The sequence below is a fragment of the Lipophrys pholis genome, assembly GCF_963383615.2.
Source record: "Lipophrys pholis genome assembly, chromosome: 8".
NCBI classification, from domain to species: domain Eukaryota; kingdom Metazoa; phylum Chordata; class Actinopteri; order Blenniiformes; family Blenniidae; genus Lipophrys; species Lipophrys pholis.
The window spans coordinates 3,683,576-3,705,009 of NC_137630.1; the positions used below are offsets into that span (position 1 = coordinate 3,683,576).

General features: G+C 43.9%; 1 protein-coding gene across 2 annotated transcripts; it reads right to left on the bottom strand.

Annotated features, from left to right (window-relative positions):
* Nucleotides 1–1,356: 1,356 nt before the first annotated feature.
* Nucleotides 1,357–21,082, bottom strand: LOC308113555 (solute carrier family 35 member C2-like). 2 transcript variants are annotated; one of them, XM_080469937.1, is made up of 10 exons: nt 20,969–21,082; nt 19,246–19,423; nt 17,502–17,652; nt 17,072–17,135; nt 15,131–15,203; nt 13,243–13,411; nt 12,234–12,317; nt 8,172–8,347; nt 7,087–7,216; nt 1,357–3,469 (listed from the first exon to the last, which is right to left on the bottom strand). In XM_080469937.1, exons 2-10 carry the CDS (start codon nt 19,354–19,356, stop codon nt 3,336–3,338), a joined length of 1,092 nt encoding a protein of 363 aa, XP_080326063.1. In that variant the 5' UTR covers nt 19,357–19,423; nt 20,969–21,082; the 3' UTR covers nt 1,357–3,335. The 2 variants fall into 2 exon arrangements, with proteins under 2 accessions (XP_080326063.1, XP_080326064.1); XM_080469938.1 differs by lacking the exon at nt 19,246–19,423 and having other exon boundaries at nt 20,969–21,055.
* Between the last annotated feature and the right edge of the window lie 352 nt (nt 21,083–21,434).

Sequence of the window (21,434 nt, forward strand, 5' to 3'; positions counted from 1 at the left end):
AACACCAGAATTGGCAAGTCCGCCACTGGCTCCCTGTGCTTTTCACAGATGAGAGCAGGTTTACCCTGAGCACCTGTGATAGACGTGAAAGGGTCTGGAGAAGCCAAGGAGAGCGCTATTCTGCCTGCAACATCATTCAGCATGACCCGTTCGGTGGTGGGTCAGTGATGGTCTTGGGAGGCATTTCCATGGAGGGACGAACAGACCTCTACAGGCTAGAGAACGGCAGTCTGACTGCCATTAGGTATCGGGATGAAATCCTTGCACCCATGGTCAGACCCAACGCTGGTGCAGTAGGTCCTGGGTTCCTCCTGGTCCACGACAATGCCCGGCCTCATGTGGCAAGAGCATGCAGACAGTATCTGGAGGATGAAGGAATTGACACAATTGAATGGCCCTCACAATCACCTGATCTAAACCCGATAGAACACCTCTGGGACATAATGTTTCGGTCCATCAGACACCGCCAGGTTGCTCCTCAGACTTTACAGGAGCTCACTGATGCCCTTAGACAGATCTGGGAGGACATCCCACAAGACACCATCCGTCGTCTCATTAGGAGCATGCCGCGACGTTGTCAAGCATGCATACAAGCACGTGGGGGCCACACAAGATATTGAAAAGAATTTGGAGTTGCAGAAATTGAATTTAGGCAAAATGGACGAGCCTGCCACATCATTTTTTCACTTTGATTTTTGGGGTGTCTATATACTGAGCCCTCTGTAGGCTGAAAACTTTTATTTCCATCAAAAGATGTGGCATCCTTTTGTTCCTGAGACATTAAACTGTCTATATCAGTATAGATATCCAACATTTTTTTTTCACCATTGAAATCTGATGTGTTTTCAAAGTGTTCCTTTAATTTTTTTGAGCAGTGTATATAACAGGTAAGAAGTGTATATGTGAGGATGTCTTTAAAGTTTTGCAGAAGCAGGTTCAAATCCATATTTAGACAGATTCCCTTCCAGGTAAATGTGGAGGATTCCCTGGTCGGCTCTCTTCAGCGTTCCTTTGGGGTTTTTCTAGACACAATATGAGTATAGTTGCTCATTCCCTGTTCACCTGACAGTGAGATGCACTTGATTCTTTTGTAAGGACATATTCCATACTATGTACTTAAACTTCAGCGGTGCCGTTGATGGCCGGGCGAGACTGTATGTACAGTGTGTGTGTGGTATTTCTATTTTAGCTTCCCACGATTATATAAATGTGTTTAAAAATAATTCAAGTAGTTCACAAATCTTAATTGTAATTAAAACTTTTGAATTAGTTTGACCCTGTTGACCAAAGAAAACCAACTCCAGATGTTTTTAAGACGTTGGTGATAAAAGTAGAAAATGCAGAGCGACAAAAGCTCCTGGACAGCTTTCAAAAGTTAATTTATTCTGTATATATTTTAACAAATTACATTTTACACAAAGTGTTGTGGAAAAACCAACAAAGAATCCGCAGCTTGACAAAGGCTTTGAACTCAAGTAATTCAGCGACGCGATGACCGAGGCGCTGCAGTCATAAGGCACATTAAATCATTTCTCATCCCTTTAAATCACAGTTCAATGTTTCAACCTGTTCAGGCTCGACTCAATAAAAGCGCCTCAAACCTTCCATCAGCGCAGGCAATCAAGGAATGTTTTCAATCAGACTATTGAGGATCGTGGCAAGACACACTGTAAAACCAGAGCTCCTCTGATTCTCTTAACGTGAACATAGAGACACGTGGACGTTTACTTGTTTGACTTGTTAATGTGGCAGAAAGCTAGTTTGTGAGAATATTTAGTTTGTGCCGACGCTGGCTTCAGCAGAAATAAATATACAGGTAACTATAGTTACATTTGAACTTTTCACACAGCTTCAGTTTGACTTTGTGTTCACGGTGTTTCCAACACGAACACTGGCAGGAGCTTTTAAAACATTTTGATTTGTAACTTCAGGCTTAAGCATCACTCGATGAGACAAAGAGAAGTCCTCGTAATCTGCAAGGATCACGTTCAGCATTTCTCCACAACAAGAAATCGAAATGTAATAAATAATGCAACAGGGATGCAAAATGGCTTCACAAATGAAAACAATGCAACATGAATGCAAACTAACACAAGTTAGTTGCAAAGGAAGCGTTCATATTCATATTGGTGTCGTCTTTTCTGTCTTGTTTGTGTTTGTGTTGTGGCTGTGCCGTGACTCCTCTTGTCCACTGAATCGGGAACCCAGGGCATCGGGAACCTGAGGCATGGGGAACGTGAGGCATGGGGAACCCGAGGCATCGGGAACGTGAGGCATCGGGAACCCGGGGCATCGGGAACGTGAGGCATCGGGAACCCGGGGCATCGGGAACACGGGGCATCGGGAACACGGGGCATCGGGAACCCGGGGCATCGGGAACACGAGGCATGGGGAACCCGGGGCATGGGGAACCCGGCGCATCGGAAACCCGGGGCATCGGGAACGTGAGGCATCGGGAACCCGGGGCAACGGGAACGTGAGGCATCGGGAACCCGGGGCACCGGGAACGTGAGGCATCGGGAACCCGGGGCATCGGGAACGTGAGGCATCGGGAACCCGGGGCATCGGGAACCCGAGGCATCGGGAACACGAGGCATGGGGAACCCGGCGCATCGGAAACCCGGGGCATCGGGAACGTGAAGCATCGGAAACCCGGGGCATCGGGAACACGAGGGATCGGGAACCCGACGCATCGGGAACCCGGGGCATCGGGAACCCGACGCATCGGGAACCTGGGGCATCGGGAACCCGAGGCATCGGGTCATTTACTGGGGAAAAACTAGAAGCAGCTCGTTTTGATGAAATGATCCAACAGAAAGCAAAGTGAAGCGAACAGCAAACGCAGCATTCAGAGGAAGTTAAATTACACAACTGTTGTTTCTACTTTCATAAAAAAATTAATTAACCTTCCTGTCGTGACCAGAGTTTCCTTACGACAGGCGACCTGGACACTTCCTATTCGTGACTCGAAAAAAACCCTTCATTTCTCAGACACATGACCCAGCGTGGCAGGGAGGGGAGGAAGTACTCTGCTCTTCAAACTCAGCCTGTCAAAAGGATTTAAAGGGTTTCCTTCCCCGCTGACTGGCTCGACACATACATCATCATCTGTTGACACTTGCATGTGTATGCTACATCTGAAAGCTTCCCGAAGGCAGAAGCTTGTATTCTGTGTCAGAGTTGATGTGGAGCTGCTGAGGAGACCAGGTCTGGTCTGAGGAGAAGATCTCTGGAACACGTTTCCCCTGAAGCAAACAGTTTCTGGAGGCTCCAACACTCTTCTGTTCCAAACATGTGATGGAAGAGCTGTGAAGAACCGAGTGTCCCCTCTGGTGTCAGTGCAGGACGATCTCCTGTTCCTCGTCTTCGTCGGCAGCTGAATCTTCACCTTTATCGCCATTCTGCCTCAGTAACGGCAGCTCCAGCTCCGGGCTCTTGCTGCTCAGCTGCCTTAAGGAAGGAGCCTTATCTGAGGGAACAAGTCACACAATTATTATCACTTCCCTACAAGCTTTCCTCCCAACGTGCTCGGAGTTGGTATACAATTATAGATAGCATGTCCCATATTGGATTTCTGAGGGTTTTTTTTTTTCAGACTGAAGAATTTCCTTCAAAATCGCTTTTTAATACAAAACTCAGAAGCACAAATACACCGAGAAGAAAGAGAAGGTGCAGCTCTTTGGGTCACGGCTCATCATCAGCATGCTGCTGCTGCCTGGCGGCTGCAGGTCGGCCACACAGTACTGTTGACATTATTACATTATACTGTACTGCAACATGAATCATTTCAATACTGCTAACTTCAGTTACACTCAAAAGCTTTTGGCTGCTAGTTTTAGTGAAGGAGGCCAATAAGATGAGAGAGTTCCTCACTGGCAGCTGTTCTACAGGCACAGGAAGAAGAGAGAGGGTATCGATGACGGCTGAAAAGCTTTCCCCCCGCGGACCGTTTGAACTAAACTGCCCTTGAAACTAAACAAACACGATTTAAACTAACCCCAAGAGATTGATGCTGGAATGTTTCCCTCAAGGCAACAACAAACAAGTCGGACAAATGAAGGATGAGATCATCCAGGCCAAGTTGAGGCTCCATGAGGTGGAGAGCTGAGGAAGAGGTGATGGAGGAGCTCGTGAAACTTCAGTCTCATCTAGAAGCTAAACAGGAAGACCAGGAGGGAAGGTCCAGACCAGGAGGGACAAGGACGGTCCAGACCAGGAGGGACGGGGACGGTCCAGACCAGGAGGGAAGGTCCAGACCAGGAGGGACGGAGACGGTCCAGACCAGGAGGGACGGGGACGGTCCAGACCAGGAGGGACGGTCCAGACCAGGTGGGACGGTCCGGACCAGGAGGGAAGATCTAGACCAGGAGGGACGGTCCAGACCAGGTGGGAAGGTCCAGACCAGGTGGGAAGGTCCAGACCATGAGGGAAGATCCAGACCAGGAGGGAAGGTCCAGACCAGGAGGGAAGGTCCAGACAGAATGACATCAGGATCTATTTCATAGTGGAGGGGTCAGAGAACGAGTCTCCATCGATGACACATTTGGTAGAGGAGCTGCTAAAACATGTCCTGACACTGGCAGACGATGGAGATCTCTGGACTACGATGGGTCCAGGGTTTGGTCTAGAAGAATCTGCAGGGAAAGTGGATACCAACTATAAGTGTGCTCAAGAAAAGACAAGAGTACGCAGAAGCAAAGAAAGTTCTGAAAGAAAATGAGATTCACTTTCAGACGCCATTCCCAGCCAGACTTGGAGTTTTCTACCCAGACAGAACTCCCACGTACAACTCAGACGAAGACTCGACGAGCGAGAGGGCAGTGTGATCGCCCCAAATATCTGAGACAGTCTGATATTGATCACAGGCCAGGAAGTCGGCCGTCCTTGAACCGTGATCACGGTGCGACGTAGGACCACTGATTTAAGGAGAGCAGCAGCTGAAAGATCAATATCAACTGAACATATCTTGGACAATTAGATGATATTATACATGCTGTATATGTGTGTTTAGCAGTGGCAGACCATCAAGGCCGTCAGGGCCTGCAAGGCCTGCAAGGCCTGCAAGGCTTCTCTGCAGGCTGAAGAAAAATATCAGAATGACAGACTGATGTTGATTATATTTTGTCCATGAATACTGCTTAAATAACTCCAAACTGTCTGTCCCCGTCTCTGCTGCTTCCAGACACGTCCTTCCATATTAAGGCTTTTAACCAATCACATTTCAGCCATCACCTGTTGCCGGGTAAAGAAATCTACCTGAGGCCTTCACATTCAATTCTGCAGGCGTCTGCAGCGTAAAATAAGTATCAGTCGCTGCTGCTTCAACCAGTCAGATTTTGATATTGGCGACTCAGGGTCTTCTAGAAGGCCTCGGGTGACGTCAGCATATTCAAGCCCTCTGATTGGATGGTCAGAGAGTTCACTCTCCAGCTAGCTGACTGCATCTGTACCGAGCTGCAGGAACAAAAATATAGTTGTGTTTATATAATATTTAATAGCGGTTTTATCAACCTACAACGGCTGAAGGAAAAGAATTTGGTTGCAGATTTATTGTAAAAACCATTTTCAAGAGGGACTTTTCCAAGAGGACATTGAACGCACCGCAGTACTCCAAGCACACGAAGGTCTGGTGGAATTTACTTGCGCTCACTACAAACTCCATGGCAGGATTCAGAATTATATTATTTTCCATTATATTATTTCCACGAAAAGCTGAGGTCTGTCACCGTCTTCGACCGCCAGAAGTTTCGGGACGAGCAGCTGGTTTTTAATGCCGCTGCAGCAGACGGAGAAACGTGAACTCAGATTTTTTTCATTCATAAAGACATTTATTCTGGTTACACGAGTATCTTTCTGTAATGTAAAGGATTTTTATACTGCATTTCTGCATGATAACATGGTTTTTGTTGCCATAAAAAAGTTATTGAGGGGTGGATTGAGTCAGACCAGCACTAGTGAAGGACTGGGTCTGAAACACACAGCCCGCCACTGGTGTATAGATAAGTGTAATATTTGATATGAATATTGGCACTATGTCTGATCTCTTGGCCAACAAAATAGCAAGGAGAAAACATTATTTTCTTTATTTGAGTGCATCAAGCACGGCTTCTCACTGTGAAGCACTTTGGTCCAGCTTCAGGTTTTTGTAAAGGGCTGCAGAAATACATTTCGATGGAATAAACTATAGTACATTCAGTGATAAGTGCAGATGAACGCTGTGTCACCTCAAGTCAAGCATGTCATGCATTTGGTTGAGGACACGATCGCAGGCTTTCGCCGACAGCAGCCATCTAGTTGTTTTTTTAGCTTCATGGTCTGAAGCCCATGACTCTGCAGCGGCACGCAGCTTTCCAGCCTTTCTTTAGTTGCTCACTGCAGCTTTCAACAAATCATATGGACACACAGGGTTTAATCTGATTTTTTAAGATTGCTTATGATTTATTTCAAGGCGACAAATGCAAATCTCAGATTTAAATAATAAAATAAATAAATTGCAGTCGTCTGTCATAATCTGTCATAATCGCAACATAAATTATATTTTTGGTAAATAGAGCAAACCTGTATGGAATATAGGTTCATAAGCTGTGTTGCCTTTTCTTCTTTTGCAGCTCCAACTAAATCTATTTGGTGAAAAATCAATAAAAACCTGTTTTGTTAAGGTTTCAGAGCTCTGCTCAAGAGACATTGTTAAGAATTGATCCTCCTATTTTAGAACAGACACAGGATTCAGTTGCTTCCATGAGGCCCGGCAGTGTTTATTTACTTGTCGTTGTGGCTGAAGCTTTACATTTACTGAGACCTCACATCGTCACCATTGCGAGTCTAACAAACTCCCTCTGTCTCCAGAGCGGCTGTGAACATTTTCATTATAAACCTGGTTCCTTTCTGTCTGGAAATCAGAGCCACCATCAGCTCAGTGTAATTTGTAGCCTCTTGTGTTTCTCCACAATATATAAACGCAATAAAGTCCTAAATCCCATTTCCATCATCTCATGCACCGAAAGAAAATAAAAAGAAGTCTGAATTATTTATGAGCTTTAAAGACACGTGTGATCAATTCAGTGCTCGTGGTCGTTGTCAACTTACTTTTGGAGTAGTACGTCTTGAGGCCCACATGCAGAGAAATTCCACTCAAACACACGACAAATCCCAACCAGTTGAGGACGCTCATTTTATCTCCCATCAGCCGGGCAGCCAGAAGCAAAGTGCAAATCTCCTGCGCAGACAGTTCGACAAATCATTCATTAAACATTTCAACCTGCTTTTCACTGCAGGACATGCTTTTAGGAGCGCGACTCTGCTGCCCAGCCCTCAAACGCAGGTTTGAACAAATGCAGGCAGCGTTTAAAACAAACCAGGCTTTTGTTTTCTTAAACAGATTTACAGAAAGTAACATGAGATTCTCTCCCGAAAAAGAACAAAGTTTAACAAACTGAACTTTTAATACTTTTCTTGATGTTTAATCAGAGAACGGCTAATGAGTAATGACTGCTGGATAAAAGTTTTTTTGCAGCACAACATAATCGGTGATGTGCTGTGGAACGTGACCTAAACTCTACAGTCATACAATACTTTATTCTTTGAAAGTGTAAAAGGTTTAAAACTTCCAACACTTAACAGATGGAACCTCAGCATTCCTGAACCTGTGACTAATGTTGATCTCCAGCACAGCTTGATTCATAACTGGATTACTATTACAAGAATTTACATTTTACACTGTCTGACCTTAAGAAGCTTCTCTGTAGAGCTTCAAAATGCAAAAAGAAGAAATGGGAGCAGGCCAGATATCGAAACCAACAATTTCAGTGAAATAGGCTGTTCATTAGAATAAATCCAGCTGTTGTTGAAGTGGCTCTTTCTCAGTGAAGCAAACATCACATCATATTTCACATGAGAGGGTCACAGAGCTGTGCGTACAAGCCTTTACAATTATCTTTATTTGAACATGCAACCGTATTCAAAAGCTTTTTATCTACCAGAAACATCACATCGCTTCACAAAAAATAGTAGTTTACATTTACAGTATATGTGTCCTGAAGTATTGTCTACCGATAGTATTCTAGTGTATTTATATTATTTGTCTCCAGCTGTTTGCTCGTCTTCACAGACTCCTTCAAAAAGCATGTCAGAGGCACACTGATCACTGATTGAAGATAGTTGAGATAAGTTACCTTAAAGATCCCTGCGATGGATAATGTGAGGCTCGAGGTCCGGGAGACGAGCAGGAACTCCGAGAAGCCCAAACCAAAGGCAAGAATCCCCCCAACACTCAGAACGGAGAGCGAGTAGAGCAGAGGAGCCACCTCCGAAACCCGGAATAGCTTGTCAGAGGTACTGAGGCTCAGTCCTGGAGGAGAGCAGAGACACAGACTGTGACATTCAAAGGACAAACACACTGATGACGTTTGTTTTCCACCAGATTCTGTCCGGACTCCCATCGATCATTTCTGTTTCCACTGGAAGTAGAACCACTTGTAGGTTAGAGGTCAATAGCGTTACTTTTCAGAAAGATACAGCTTAAGTCAGTGCTTTCAAAAGCTGCTCTAAGGGTAGGTTTACACTATCTTCCCTAAAGCCACGGTGGCCCCGTTTGCCCGAAACGTAGTGCGCCGTGGGATTTTGGGGAATTCTGAGGAAGGCTTGGCACGTTGTTCACGTTCTGTCGAGGCTTTCTATGGATGAAATGTGGACGTTGGAGCATTTTGAAGCACGTTTATGCCCCAAAGGGCCACCAACAGTGAAGCAATCCTTGTATCCTGAGACGTTTGCTGAGTGCCTCTGGATTTGTTTTTCGGTGGCAGAGCTTGTAGAGCTGTTCTGTCATTGGTTGCTCAGACTCCAATGAAACTCCCTTCCGGGCTCGGAGTCGGCTTCCTCCCAGACTGTGTGCGCCGCACCAAGCCGTGATTGAACGTGATAAAATGGCACCGTGAGAACGTGACGTGATAAAACGCGAAGCAACCATGAAACAACCGCAATGAACCGTCCACTACGTCACTTCCTGTAAGCCTCCCGTCCCACTACGGTCCGCCTCCAAGTTCTACTACGGCCAGTTACGTGCTGCCAATGACGTTCATCCTGTTTTGCTACGGGCTGCTAAGTTTCTCATCAACGCCATGGCAAATCTTTTGACAGTTTAAAGATCTGGCATGGCGCCCACGGCAATCACGACCTGTTTACGTTTGGCCCTCCCGTCCCCCTGCGTTGTCTCACGTCCATCCCATTTTGTCCACGGTGGCTTGAAACGGAGCAGCCGCGGCTGCCGGGAACATAGTGTAAACGCACCATAAACATGTTTGAAAGGTTTCCTGCAGGGACTGTTGTTTACTCTGGTACACTGGAACCTTCTCAGAGCAAATCATGAAACTGTGCACATCATAACTAGGAGCATAAGAAAGAAACAAAAAGACACCAAATTAAATGAAGATGTGGATTTGCAGCTCTGGACTGACAAATAAGGAAAGAAAATAGGTATGTGGTGGCAGTGAACAATAAAACTGCATGATTAAATGTCTGCAATATACCAATACTCGTACATTAATCAATAAGAGGTACACCAAGTTTTATCGGTCTGATAATTGATTGGCTGATGTTGGAAAATGAATCAAATGCAGTGGTGGCCAAGAGGACAGAGCGGCGGACTTTAGATGTGAGCGAGACCCTTGACCCCCATCCGCTCCCAGGACTGCCGTCATGTGGCTGCCCACCAATGGGTCAACTCGGGGACAAAACTCAACATAATTCAGCAAATACATGGAGAGATGGGGAGCAGCAATGAAAGTTCACTGCATTATTAATAGTAAAATAGCATTAGCCTCAAAGAAATACATATGGGTCCATTAGAGAAAGAATACTAAGGCTGCAGAAATGGTGAAGCATATAATTTCACTTGCTTGGCTCAACTGAGAAGAAATTTGAACTTAGTGAGTTCAATAGCGCTGTGCAACAAATCATGGCTCATGGTGACCAGCAAATCAGTGATAGGAAGCAAATAATACATATTTAAGTATTTACTTGCTTAACTAAAACCCTGAAGTTCTTGTAATATAGGACTTGTTCACACTGCAGGGAAATGTGACCCAATTCAGATTTTTTTACTCACGAGTGACTCATATTCAACTCGTTTTGTGGCGGTGCGAAAGCACCAATTCAGATTTTTGCCATTTTTGCCAAAAATTCCCATTTTTCGATTTTCAAATTCCAAACGAGAAACGGTAGACGCCCTGTTTGTTTGTCGAACAATATCTAATCGGAAAACAAAATTCGGATGGTTTCCCGTTTTCCGCCACCAAAATGAAAATCGAATGACTGAAAGGTACACGGATCACACAGGCTGACCAGGGTTGCCAGATATGGTGGTTTTGCCCAATTGGGGAGCCAAACTCTCTTACCTTTTAACTTTATGTTGTGCCTTTGTGTCTTTATGGCATGTTCTTTTACACATATAATAGTTTAAGGTTTTAACATGATTTCTACACAGAGATTTAGGCTGGTTTTCATTGAGGTGTGTGGGTTTTACGCTGGCTGGGCTGGAAACAGTGAGTCACATCTGGCAACCCTGGTGCTGACCGGTGTGCATCAAGCATACTGTGTGCATACTGCACCTTTTACTCAACATCGATGTTACAGCAGGTACTATGGAATCACAGGAGTGGCAAAATTAAAAGGAAATAAATGTGGAAATATAAAGAGAATCAATAATACAAAAAATATACAAAGTTAGTCGTATTCTTTTTCTATCTGGTCTTTGCTTATTGCATTTTGTCAACGCTTCTCCTGTTTTGTCTTTGTCTTTTCCATTTGCTTTTTGTCATTGCATTTACTGGATGAGTCAAGCCGTCTGGAAAAGACAAAAGCAATACAATGAAAATCAGCGAGGGTCTTTCTGTTCAGGGGGACGAGTCCATACCTGATCACACCAGTCCTGCTTGAAGGACGTCATGTTGAGCAATGTCTGTTCATCCCAATAGATGGCACTGTTGCATTAAGAATAAGCTTGAAGTATTTCATTTTTTTTTCATTTTACACATTTCTGATTTCTTGTACAATATTGTAAAAGTCATTTCTTTGTTTTGGTAACAAAAGTATTTAGTTTGATTAAGAATCTGCTGGTTATGTTGGTTTTTGGTGTAATGTGGGCGTGTCCATATTTCCGGGTTTACCGATGAACGAGAGACGGAATTTGGGACTTGAGAGGAAACATATATTCGCTGTGTGACTAAGGCCGGCATACAGTGGCTATGTAGTAGCCTCTTCTCAATTCCTCCACGTCCGTCATATTTAACTTTCCCTCTTTTATTTCAAATGAACGCACATATGCGTCTACTTCCTGCTACTACATAGTAACTGCAAGCAGGAATGGTGTGATCAGGTATGGACTCGTCCCCCTGAACAGAAAGACCCTCGCTGATTTGCATTGTATTGCTTTTGTCTTTTCCAGACGGCTTGGACTCCTCCAGTAAATGCAATGACAAAAAACAAATGGAAAAGACAAAACAGGAGAAGCGTTGACAAAATGGAATAAGCAAAGACAAGATAGAAAAAGAATGTGACTACCTTTGTATATATTTTGTATTATTGATCCTCTTTATATTTCCACATTTATTTCCTATTAATTTTGCCACTCCTGTGATTCCATAAGGCACCAGATGTTTCGTGGCTATCCAACGCCAATTACCGTAATTTCTGGACTATAAGCCGCCATTTTTTTTCATGTACTATGATCCCTGGGGCTTATACAATGACGCGGCTAATATGTGGAATTTTAAGGGTTAACGGGATTCATGCGGTGGATACATCTCTGGGGCTTTATTCACTTTTCACAGAGCTCCAGCCGACCCCCCCCCCACCCCCCACGTGCTTCTCCTGAGCCTATGGGAGTCTCATCGTCTCAGCCACACGGCCCCCCCCCTCCCTCTTCCCCGGCCCGACCCACCATGGAAGCCGCGTGGACACCTGCGGCTTATAGTCAAGTGCGGACTATATACGTACACAATTGTTCTTCTTTTTAAATGATGTGGGTGCGGCTTATATTCAGGTCCAGAAATGACGGTATTCAATTTATCACTAGTTCATGTTTACGTTGTTATACCTGAGCACTTTAACGGTTCAAACATTTTGTCCAAATCTTCTTTGGTCCTCAGTAATTGAGCATCTGACAGTCTTATCCAGGTGGAGATGAATTAATTGTGGACCGAGCCCCGACTACATGCACAGATCAGAACTAAACTCACCTTCATTAAACAGGAAAAGTGGAAGAAGGCCCAAGAACATGAGAGGTTGGAGGTGGTACATGGCATCTATTGGGTTATGGAGGCCTAAAAGAGAATATGCTGAAAGTTAGTGCCCAAACAAAATAATCCTCAGCTGTCAGTGGTCACTGCCCAATAATGTATGTTGATGACACCCCGGTGAGCAAGCAGCTGCTAAATTGTCATTACCAAAGGAAAAGTTGCAAAGTGGTTCAGTTATTTATGTGGAGCTTAATATTACAAATATGGACTCTGTTAAAAGAATTTAAAGGTTTTCCATGATATGTGTGGTAACGCTTTCCAAGAAAGTTTAAACCTTGCAGCGCTTAATGTCCATTAACGGTAAGATTAAGAGGTTGCACAAAACGTTCCCTTAAAAAAGTACTGACATGCTACTTCATCACCCATCAGTTGGACATTTTTGTAAGCATCTTACTTTAACGCACGCATTTAAAAATAAAAAAAAATCGCACAACGTCTAAATGAAACAGAATCTTAAGATGTGAGGTGATCTGTGGGCTCCGGCTATGAACACAATGTCTGGTTAAGATTATTGAATGAACAAAAGACAGAGATATAGATTATTTTTTGTTATCAGTTAAGGAGTTTATTTACTTTTTCCCCAACAAAAAGGGGGAAGGAGGGTATATAATGCATATATTCTATAAAGAAAGTCACTGCAACTTGCACAATGGCGCATTGGTCTCTACTCATGATTGAGATGTAGATCTGATTACATTTCATGACCAATCAATGCAGAATATTAATTTTCCTGACACTGTATTTTGTTACAGCAACCAATAGATGTGATATTAACATGCGTTTTCTAGTTTTCAACCTTTGTACTAAAAAAAGGGCAGTGGGCATTGTTTGGTTAACACGTCCTCTGATTGGGTCCCTCTGGAGAAAGCAGGGTTGCTTGAATATTTTATTGCAACATGTTCGGTAAACCAGCAGATGGAAGGAACCAAAACGTTTGAGTGTGACTGACCCAGTTCTGCCTTCTGCATGAGGACCTGCGTGAGGGTCCAGCGGATCCCCCCGATGAACGAGGCGATCAGCACCATGAGAAAGCCCTCCAGGTTGAACTGTGTCGACTCGAATGTAAACATAAACAGGCCACCGGAGATCAGCGGGACCACCAGGATCAAGAATGGATTCTGGGAGAGGAAAAGTGGGTGGAACAGAAAGACGAAAGCGTGAGTGACGCCTTGCTAGTATTTAGGCCCCGTTTAGGGCTCCTCCATAGTTTCTACATTGCGCATGAGCAGACCACTTTGACCTGTGCGCGGACCGTGGATGTGCACCCGAATGCATCCATAGAACACTTCAGGGTTCACGTCGGTGCGCGTTTCATAACGTTACGCAATGATCTCAGGAAAATGTCCACTTCAGGTGTCTGGCGTTCTCCACTCCTTTCTAGTTTGGGTTTTTATATTTCACTCCAGGAGGTCTGGGCTGTCCAGCTATCTTCACATAGTTTTAAACTGTGATTGTACAGACAGGGACACCGGCGGGGGCGGGAGTCGGGAGAGTCAATGAAAAGTTCTACCGAGAAAGCCGGTTTGAAAAAGTGACGGTTGCAGGGACTCGGAGCACCGCAGTCGCGTAACTGGATCCCCTGAAGGCCACTTAAGTTTTACAGTTCCACTTGTTTTCGTTGTAAATGCGGCCTGAGAGACAAACACATTACCAACCGAGCCACAGCCACCCAGGCAGGGGGACGTAGTGTCTCCTCAGTGGGAGGCAGTGTCTTCTCACTTGCACACCGCTGGCAGACTTTGGCAACTACTGGTAGGTTGTGGTGGGGAGTGACATGTCAGTGGAAACCTGCAGTACCGACAGTGTTAAGTCAAAAGCAGTCAGTTGAAGGCACCTTAGTGATAGGTAGTGGCCTCAAGGCATCTCAAGACATTGGTAAAGGCTGAATCACACTCCATAAGAACAAGAAGAAAGTTCTAAAGAAATTAAAATCAAGCCACCATTGTTGGTAGGACATAAACTCTCTCTTTTATTATTGAAACAGTTCAGCAAAATGTATTTCTGAAAACATCTGAAGTGAGAAATAAGCTGTGCAGTTGAAAAGTTAAAACGCTATTTCAAAGAAGTGTGCCTATTTGGGGGCGTGGCCTGTGAGTTGGACAACTTTTTCTAGGAGTATGAAAAGTCTTGCCAAGCAAGAATTGTTTTTCGCCAGCTGACTGACGTCACAGACGAACTTTCTTCTTGTTCTTATGGGAGTATGCAGGGGGGCCTTAACTCAGGCAGTCGCCACCACCTCTACAGAAGTGTGTGGTATCACTACAAAATCTCACCAGCAGGGCAGGACTTCTGGTTCGAAGCGATGGCCTGCAGTACTGTTGTAGTTACTCAACGTTATCTCCCTCACTGGGGACACCGCTGGCAGACTTTGGCAACTGCAGGCAGGAGTGACGCCTCACATCACAAGCCGACCAGCAAAGTGGGACGCCTCACAAGAAGATTTTTTTGCAGTTCATTCATCAAGTCACTTTTTTTTTTTTAACTAAAACCAAAGCATTGCTCCATAAACTACATTGTTAAAATAATACCAGTAAATTGAACCATGAAATTGAACCATGTTAACTAGTCTGAGGTGACAAATGGTTGCTGAGGTTTGTCACCTCCTGGAAAATCACAGCCTTACAGACAAATATGATCCTGAGCAGCTAAAGAAGATGTTGTTCATTGACAGAATTATGTCAATTTTATTAGAATAGTGCATGTTGAAACACTGGAGGTTCAGTGAAGTCTGAGTAGCTTTGTCTGTGTGGCCATTGCGCGTATTTCCATCTGGCGTCTGAGTGATCAGCCCATGAGTTTGCACAAATCCCAAGAAGAGAAAGTCCACGCTCACTCACCGGCTCCTCCAGTTTAAAGAGCAGGGAGAAGAAGAGGATGAACAGCACGGCTGTAGACTTGGTCATGGTGTATCTGAAATGACACACAAGTGGAGGGACACAATAAGACAGCAAATCCAATACTACCCAGAACCCGTTGACATAAAGTCCATAATAACCAGACAATTGTTAGAACTGGATCTGTCTCGTTGACATGCTCTTCAGAAATGTGATCATTGATAAACCCTGGTTTATGTGCATAGTGATTATTGTTATTGTCATATTGTTCAATCTGGTCTATAGTCTGAACTTTAGACATTTTGAGGGTTTTCATTTCACTTAACATGAAATATATTTCCTTATCACTCCCAAAGTAGCACCATTTACATTGGGACAATCTCACTTCTGTTTTCTATAATTCCTTTGTAAACCTTTGGAGACTTAACATAAAACACTCCATGTGTTGATCCCACCTCTCATAAACCAGATAACTGCTAGCATTGGACAGAGCATATCACATTATACTTGTTTCCATGACTTTAATGTCATAACTCCAGAAATGCATTAATGATCCGATTCTCAGTGTGCATGTGAACAGACTCGGTGATAACTGGGGATATTATTTGATTCTGCTTAACGATTCAGTTCTTTGATTCTCATTTGGAAATGAAACCTGCAGTATTACCAGCAGAGGACGAGCTCACATTGCTCCTGCTGCTGGGATGAGATTCACTCCGGAGCAGATCAAAAACACAACAATCATTCAAAGTTATTACTGCTGTGTATGCACATGTTTCTGCATATTGGTAGTATTTCCTCTCTTTGGTGAAATATCCACTTTGCAAGTATTGCCACTGTTGTCATCCTGTCTTCTGTGTTACATGCCAGGCGTGTAATATATACTGAACAAAAATATAAACGCAACATGTTTTGTTTTTGCTCCCATTTTTCATGAGCTGAACTCAAAGATCTAGAACAAATTTCTCTGAAATATCGTTCACAAATCTGACTAAATCTGTGTTAGTGAGCACTTCTCCTTTGCCAAGATAATCCGTCCCACCTCACAGGTGTGGCAGATCAAGATGCTGATTAGACAGCATGATTATTTCACAGGTGTGCCTCAGGGTGGCCACAATAAAAGGTCAGTCTGAAATGAGCAGTTTGATCACACAGCACAATGCCACAGATGTCGCAGGTTTTGAGGGAGCGTGCAATTAACCTGCTGACGGCAGGAATGTCCACCAGAGCTGATGCTCGTGAATTGAATGTTCATTTCTCTACCATAAGACGTCTCCAGAGGCGTTTCAGAGAATATGACAGGACATCCAACCGGCCTCACAACCGCAGACCAGGTGTAACCACACCAGCCCAGGACCTCCATCTCCTCCAGCATGTTCACCTCCATGATGGTCTGAGAACAGCCACCCGGACGGCTGCTGCAACAATTGCTTTGTATAACCAAAGACTTTCTGCACAGACTGTCAGAAACCGTCTCAGGGAAGCTCATCTGCAGCTCGTCGTCCTCATCGGGGTCCCAACCTGACTGCAGTTCGTCGTCGTAACCGACTTGAGAGGGCAAATGCTCACATTTGATGGTGTCTGGCACGTTGGAGAGGTGTTCTCTTCACGGATTAATCCCGGTTTTCACTGTTCAGGGCAGATGGCCGACAGCGTATGTGGCGTTGTGTGGATGAGCGCTTTGCTGATATCGTGTTGTGAACAGAGTGGCTCATGGTGGCGGTGAGGTTATGGTATGGGCAGGCGTATGTTATGGACAACGAACACAGGTGCATTTTATTGAATGCACAGAGATACGGTGAGGAGATCCTGAGGCCCATTGTACCGAACTGAAGTTCTGGTAATGGGTTCTCAACAAGAAGCGGTTTCCGATTCCCTCCCCCAGTGATAACGTTGCAATTGTCTCTTCATGCTAGAAACACACCTTTAAAAATGTCAACTTACAAGCTGATAGTGATGAAGAGCAAGCTCCAGTTGGAAAGTCCGATATCCAGGGCTGTTGCCAAGGCTGCGCGTAGAAAAGAGAGTTCTGGATTAAAACTCTTTGTTTTTGTAAACCCGTTTTCTAACTTTAGACTAATCCCGAGGCACGTTATCAGCTTGGTCAAAGTTTAAAACTTGACAAAATAACAGTGATAATAACAAATATTACTGTTCAATGTAATAATATTGACAAATATATTTCCATTACAATTTGATGTAATTATTGTTTGCATTAGTACAAATGGCTCCAGGTGTGATGTAAGATTCTTCTCAATGTGGACTTTGTCCAAGTTCTTTACATGATGCAGTCAACATGATAAGAATTGAACTCTCAGTTCTCCAACTCATGAAGGGGGAGAACAAATCTGTTATGACATCAGTGAATTCTCACCAGTGGGAGCGACTTTCCAGAAGTAAACTGTCCAGCCGAGGACGACACGCGGCTTCCCGGTCCAGCACATCATGACTCGCCGCGTCAAGGCCGACAGACAGAAGATCATGACGACGTGAACTAACGTCATGAAGAGAGGGTAATGGAAGCCCTGAGAGAGGAGGACAATAACAACACCGTCGGTTATAACAACAGTGTAGAACTAAATAAAACTAAATTACCAACAACCGAAACTCAGAATCCAGTGAAGGTGCAACGGAAAACAAGGACTCAAATGAAATGAGAGGCAAGCAGATAAATCGTTTCCATGCACTTCGTCGTACATGATTCTGCAAATGACAATTTCAAATCCAAACTAATTTGGATGTAGATTTTGGGGGCCGATACCATTTCCAATATCAGGGAGTAAAACAATCCAATGACAGACATTTTGGCAAATCAACTTCTTACATTTTTCTATTAAAAAAAAGACAAAACACCTGCTTTTGATGGATTGACTACAGTTCAAACACTTGTTAGAAAGATAGAAATTGAAGGGACAACATTTGACACTTTTCAGATCATTTTATCAGAAATTGTGTGGAAGGAGCTTATCTACAATTACAGCATAAAATAAAATAAAAATGTGCATAAAGGCAGTAAACCTCAGGGAAATGAAATAAATCATGCAAAACTAATTTAATTAAGACATTTAAAAATGTATTAAAAGGATTTTTGGGGGTTTAAACCAGCCGTATCAAACTCATTGTAGTTCTTGGAGAAGCTAGAGGGGGTCGGACCAGTGGTAGACCAGAATGAACCGCCCTGGTAGACCAGACTGGACCTCCCCCGGTAGGCCAGACTTGATCCCCGGTAGACCAGACTGGACCCCCTGGTAGAGCGGACTGGACTGGAGCCCCCTGGTAGGGCGGACTGGACTGGAGCCCCCCGGTAGGGCGGACTGGACTGGAGCCCCCTGGTAGAGCGGACTGGACCCTGGACTGGAGGCTCAGGGACCATGCATTTGACATGTTTAGGCTCATCTGACAGGACCTGAAACATTCCCCTTATCTAACGGTCGGGGGTCTCACTGAGTCAGATTAAACTTTATGGCACCTTCTGGCATTAAGATCAATGAGAAGCCAACATGAGATTATACATTAATGTGTGGAAATGTACTCGTCATTATTAATGTATGTATAGTTAAAGCGCACCATGTGTTTAATCTTCACGTGTGTGTGTGTGTGTGTGTGTGTGTGTGTGTGTGTGTGTGTGTGTGTGTGTGTGTGTGTGTGTGTGTGTGTGTGTGTGTGTGTGTGTGGAACTTCTGGTTGAAATATGTTTTTAGCGTTCTGTCCTCAATGTCAGATGGGTGACGTTCACCAGTTCCTTCTTTTCTGAAATGTGGTGACTCTTAAAACTAATACAGTATTTTAATGCAAAAAACTACATCGATTAGTGCTGTCAATTTTTTTTATTTGTAATCAGATTAATCACAGGTTTACTGTGGATTAATTTAGATTAATCACAATTAAATACCAATATTTTTTAATCTATTAATCACGTTTCACTTTGCATGAGCAAACACTCAAGAAAGAAGGGACTTAACATGTTTATTAAACACCTTTAACAGTTCATATTAACAAAACACTGTTTGTCAACATGACCACCATGTCAAAAAAAAAGCAAAGGCTTTGACTTTAGATGCATCAGTGCCAATAAATGTGTGCAGGACGGATTTCAAGACACAAACATACAGACTCACTTTCATCAGCCATTTGTTGTAGAAGGTGATGCCGATAGAAAAGGAATAGTACAGAAGGACTAGTCCGACTGTGCGAAGTCCCCGACAGAGGAACTGGACCGGACACGCCATAGGCGAGCACAGCTACAGTAGGAAGGCCATCTTCAGAATAAAAGACCTCAATCACCCTTCTGTCAGCCTGCAACAGACACAAAAATCATGGTGAATAAAGGGCCTGCTCACGCAAGCAAAAAGGATCTTTTTTCTCCCAGTCATTCTTAAAAAGTTTCCCCTCCACACAGCACTATGAAAATGACTCAAAAGGACATATGCTATATATATATATGGACCTGGACCATGTAGTCCACCGTTATTGTTGATGTTCAGTGACGTTGCGGCGAGGGTCTCACACATCAACACAGAGGCAGCGTTTTCAAATTTCTCCACTCTAGAACCCGTTTAAAAAAAGTTTTCAGGCTCCTACAACGCCGTGCCGTATGAATGAGCGGCCAGAAACAATGTGGTTACATGAAGCGGCGGCGTTGTGTAGACAGGGCCTGAGTTACTGGTCTAAGTGTCTGCCCTGGGTGACTCCACAGAGCTTTAGGGGGTCAGACAGACCCTTACCTTTTTCGCTCTTTTTGTGAGAAGACATGTATTTATTTGTATTTTATATAAAGCATACTTTATTAATCCCTCTTGGCCTCAGGATATTTCCTTTGTGAATTGACCCATCGGTGGTCAGCCACAGTGTGGTGCTCGGGAAGGATTCGACGCCAGAATTCTGGGTGAGTTGTTTTTTGATCTGCTATCTCCAAGGATCTACATTTTTACTGGCTCAGCGCCTGGTTGTTATAATGTTGTAGCTAAAAGGTTGTACACCCACTTTACTTTGGAATTCAGTGCTGTCACTACACCTGATATAAGATCTTGCCCCACCCAGTGTTTAGATATAGAAACGCCACTGAAAATGCCAAACATATTATAACTTTTAGATCGTGTGATTTTGATGCATTTTGGAATGATATTCTGTCTCTTGCCATAATCAGCAAACACCTATGTAAGTGGGCAAACATACAAACACAGGAGGGGATCAAATCATTATTCCCCCCACTGTACATCAAAACTATACATGAAACTTTTTAAAAACTATCAGCCTCATTTTAAAGGTGACGGTGTTTTGCCTCTAAAATTGAATTTGATTTGGTGGAAAGTGACAAAAGCGGCTGTTATGCTCGTCAAAGACTGCAGAGCCTTGGTTTCGTCGACAAAAGTGATCTTACAGTGTTAATGTTGACTGGGTAACTTGAGCTAACTGTGAGCTGAGCTGTGATCCAAGAAATAAAACTTCTCATCTTGTCATGTTGACATTAGTACGTCGCGCGATGAGACGTGTCAGTTCAGGACGTTACCAGCGACGTGCCAGACTCCATAGATCAATTCAACATTTTAACTGTATCAGCGCTACTCTAACCATACAAGCCACAGACCGTACGAAGTTAAATATTGGTTGAATTGGTTAGACATTCTCTATAATTCCGCGCCCACGTTACGTTCAGAAGCTCAGGAAGACTTTCGGTTTTCACTGTTTTGTGTCAGTATTGAGCTCCGCGGCGACATGGACAGGAACAAGCTAACTCAGTGGAAGAGACTGTGGCAGATGTTCCGTTCTCATCGGCCTCTCTGTTTCCCGCACATCGCAACTTTAACACAACAGATTGAGTCTACTTTCAACCAAACCTACCGTCTGTCGGGTTCTCCATATGTCTCAGTTAGAAGACTAAACTTCCAGGTAAATGCAGTGTAAACACAGAGTGGTAAAATCCAGAACCGTTGCCGCTCGGGGCGCTGTTTCAATACCAACGGCGTCTTCTTCTTCTCCTTCTGCGTATTCGGCAGACTAGACGTATCACTGGCGTATTGCTGCCATCTATCGGAAATTATGTAAAATAAAACTATCCAGCAATTTATTCAAGCATTACTCATCAGGCGAACCTCACAATCATAAAATTTCAGTAACAGCCATTTCTATTTATATATATTGAGGGCTCTCAATGGAGTTTGATTAAAAATAAGGGGAGGACTTACTTTGGTGTTCAAAGTAAAGTGGGGAACGTAAAAAAGCACTTAAGGCTCAAGACAAGGTCTAGTTGTTTTTACTTGACTATGACTTGGACGCTGCAGGCTGAAAAGTGGACTGGCTCTTATAG

Coding starts and splice junctions, on each gene's coding strand:
- LOC308113555 (XM_080469937.1), bottom strand. CDS start 19,356: ATGGCGTGTCCGGTCCAGTTCCTCTGTCGGGGACTTCGCACAGTCGGA. Junction 15,204..17,071: donor CTCTTCATCACTATCAGCTT/GTAAGTTGACAT, acceptor GTGTCATTTCAG/ATACACCATGACCAAGTCTA. Junction 12,318..13,242: donor CATGCAGAAGGCAGAACTGG/GTCAGTCACACT, acceptor ATTCTCTTTTAG/GCCTCCATAACCCAATAGAT.